Source organism: Perca flavescens, chromosome 12 (assembly GCF_004354835.1).
Source record: "Perca flavescens isolate YP-PL-M2 chromosome 12, PFLA_1.0, whole genome shotgun sequence".
In the NCBI taxonomy this organism is placed as follows: Eukaryota; Metazoa; Chordata; class Actinopteri; order Perciformes; family Percidae; genus Perca; species Perca flavescens.
In genome coordinates, this window is record NC_041342.1 from 28,448,150 (window position 1) to 28,450,177 (window position 2,028).

The 2,028-nt window shown below is 40.3% G+C and overlaps 1 protein-coding gene across 2 annotated transcripts in view; it reads left to right on the plus strand.

The window, feature by feature from the left end:
- The window catches only part of dusp12 (dual specificity phosphatase 12), a 6,344-nt gene extending 4,576 nt beyond the window's left edge, over window positions 1-1,768 (plus strand). For both annotated transcript variants that reach the window (XM_028593505.1, XM_028593506.1), the window contains exons 7-8: window positions 503-582; window positions 1,245-1,768. In XM_028593505.1, coding sequence (XP_028449306.1) covers window positions 503-582; window positions 1,245-1,382 — 218 coding nt within the window. In that variant the 3' untranslated portion in view covers window positions 1,383-1,768. The remainder of the gene's footprint in view (window positions 1-502; window positions 583-1,244) is intronic.
- The last annotated feature ends 260 nt before the right edge of the window (window positions 1,769-2,028 follow it).

A 2,028-nucleotide genomic window follows, 5' to 3' on the forward strand; every position in this document is an offset into this window, starting at 1 on the left:
GACATGTTGCCAGGTTTAGGCCAGTCTAGTCTTAGTCAGGAATATGTGAGAAACTAGTATTCTCAAAATACAGAAAAAAATGGGCCCCATACTAACATGCTGTTCTGTAGCCTAAAACAGTATGTGAGATTTTTTTTTTGTACATCCAAAATCTTAGTATGAAACCAATAGTACATGAATTGCATACTATTTCCCGTGAAATACTACAGTGTGCAAACACTGGACACTACGCCAGCAAAGGTATCCCACAATGCAATGCGGTCAAACGGCCAGCAAGCAAGGCAGCTTTGTAACATTAAAAAATGCTTTAATTTTACATTTTTATGCATACAAGTTTGTGATTTTTGTCACCTGCAACTGTTGGACTAGTGCCTTACCTTTTTCAGTAAGTTGAGCGTTATTTGGCGATGCTGCTAAAGCGGAGGTCGGCAGGGTTTTTTTTTTGACAACTGTTGCACAGGAACATATTGCAAGTAATGATATGAAATATGTTGTTGTCCAGGAGACGTCCAGTGTACATCTTACTTCATTGAACCAGTGCAGTGGATGGAACAAGCTTTACTTGGAGTTATGGATGGACAGGTAATGTATACATACACACAGATCAGGATATAGTGTTATAGGAAAAAATACTTCCATGGATGTTGCCAGCCTCACTCATACCGATTTTAAGCAAGTTAACTTTTAAAGGTGGCATATTAACAACTCAACTTTTCAGTGCTTGTGCACATACATTTGGGTATCTATTCCCCCCCACCACATCTTGAGTATCTCCACTCACGGCTTGAGAACTACCTTTGCAAAGGTGCGCCATATTTTTCTCGCAGGCCAATCAGAGCAGACTGGGCTTTTGAGGAGGGAGGTTTAAAGAGACAGGCGCTAAAACAGACAGGCATCTCAGACAGAGGGGTAGCACAAGTATATTCAGACAGACAGTAGGGGGAAAATAATGTTATTTGAACTTTAAAGTATGTAATCATGTTCTAGTAGAAACCAAAAAAAACAAGTATGAGCTGATAAGTGAATGAATGGTAGTCAAGATCATCTTTCTGTCACTGTGAAGGTCTTAAGTACACATTCTACTTAAAACACAATGATCTCTTTATCTGCACTTATGGTACTTCTCTACTCTCTTTTCGTGTGTGTGTGTGTGTGTGTGTGTGGGTGAGAGTGTGTGTGTGTGTGTGTGTGTGTGTGTGTGTGTGTGTGTGTGTGTGTGTGTGTGTGTGTGTGTGTGTGTGTAGCTGCTGTGTCCTAAGTGTAGGTCTAAGCTGGGCTCATTCAGCTGGTGTGGTGACCAGTGTTCGTGTGGCCGTTGGGTCACTCCTGCCTTCCAGCTGCACCGCAACAGAGTGGACGAGATCCGACAACTCAACATATAACACACACACACACACTCATACACTCATGTAAATGAATGCAGTCTCTACAGGCAGAACAAGAGATGGCAGACAGCTCATCAACACACAGTCAAGAAGAAATGTATGACTGATGACATTTTTTAAATGTAACACTCATCTTGCAACAGGTAATAAAGAAATGCAGTACAGTACAGTGAGTGACCAGAAGACAAAAAAAGGAAAAAGATGACTGCAAGATTTTTGTGACCGTGTAATTCAAACCGGCTTGTACAGACTCGCTTGTATATGACACGTAAAAAAAGGCTCGCAACAAGGGCTGTTGCAAACTTCAACCTTTTAGGTTTTCCAGAAATTGGTGCGGATCATTTATTTGTTTATTCAGAATTTTAATAAATCAATTCCTTAAAGTGGCTTTAATGAATATTTTTTATAATAAAGTGAAAACAATTTGAGAATGTGAAAGGGGCTGCTCTTAGTGATAAGCCTACAGAAAATAATCACCTGAATCTGCAGCTCCTCTCGCCTTTACGGAGCTTTATAGCGAGTTTCAGCTCATTGTTTTTAATCTTTACTGTTGTGGTTCACTCTCAGAGCTCTGTGTAGTTTTCTCGATGCACAAGGCAGCTTTTTTTCCAGAGAAAAGCTCTAAAAACCATCTATGTGAATG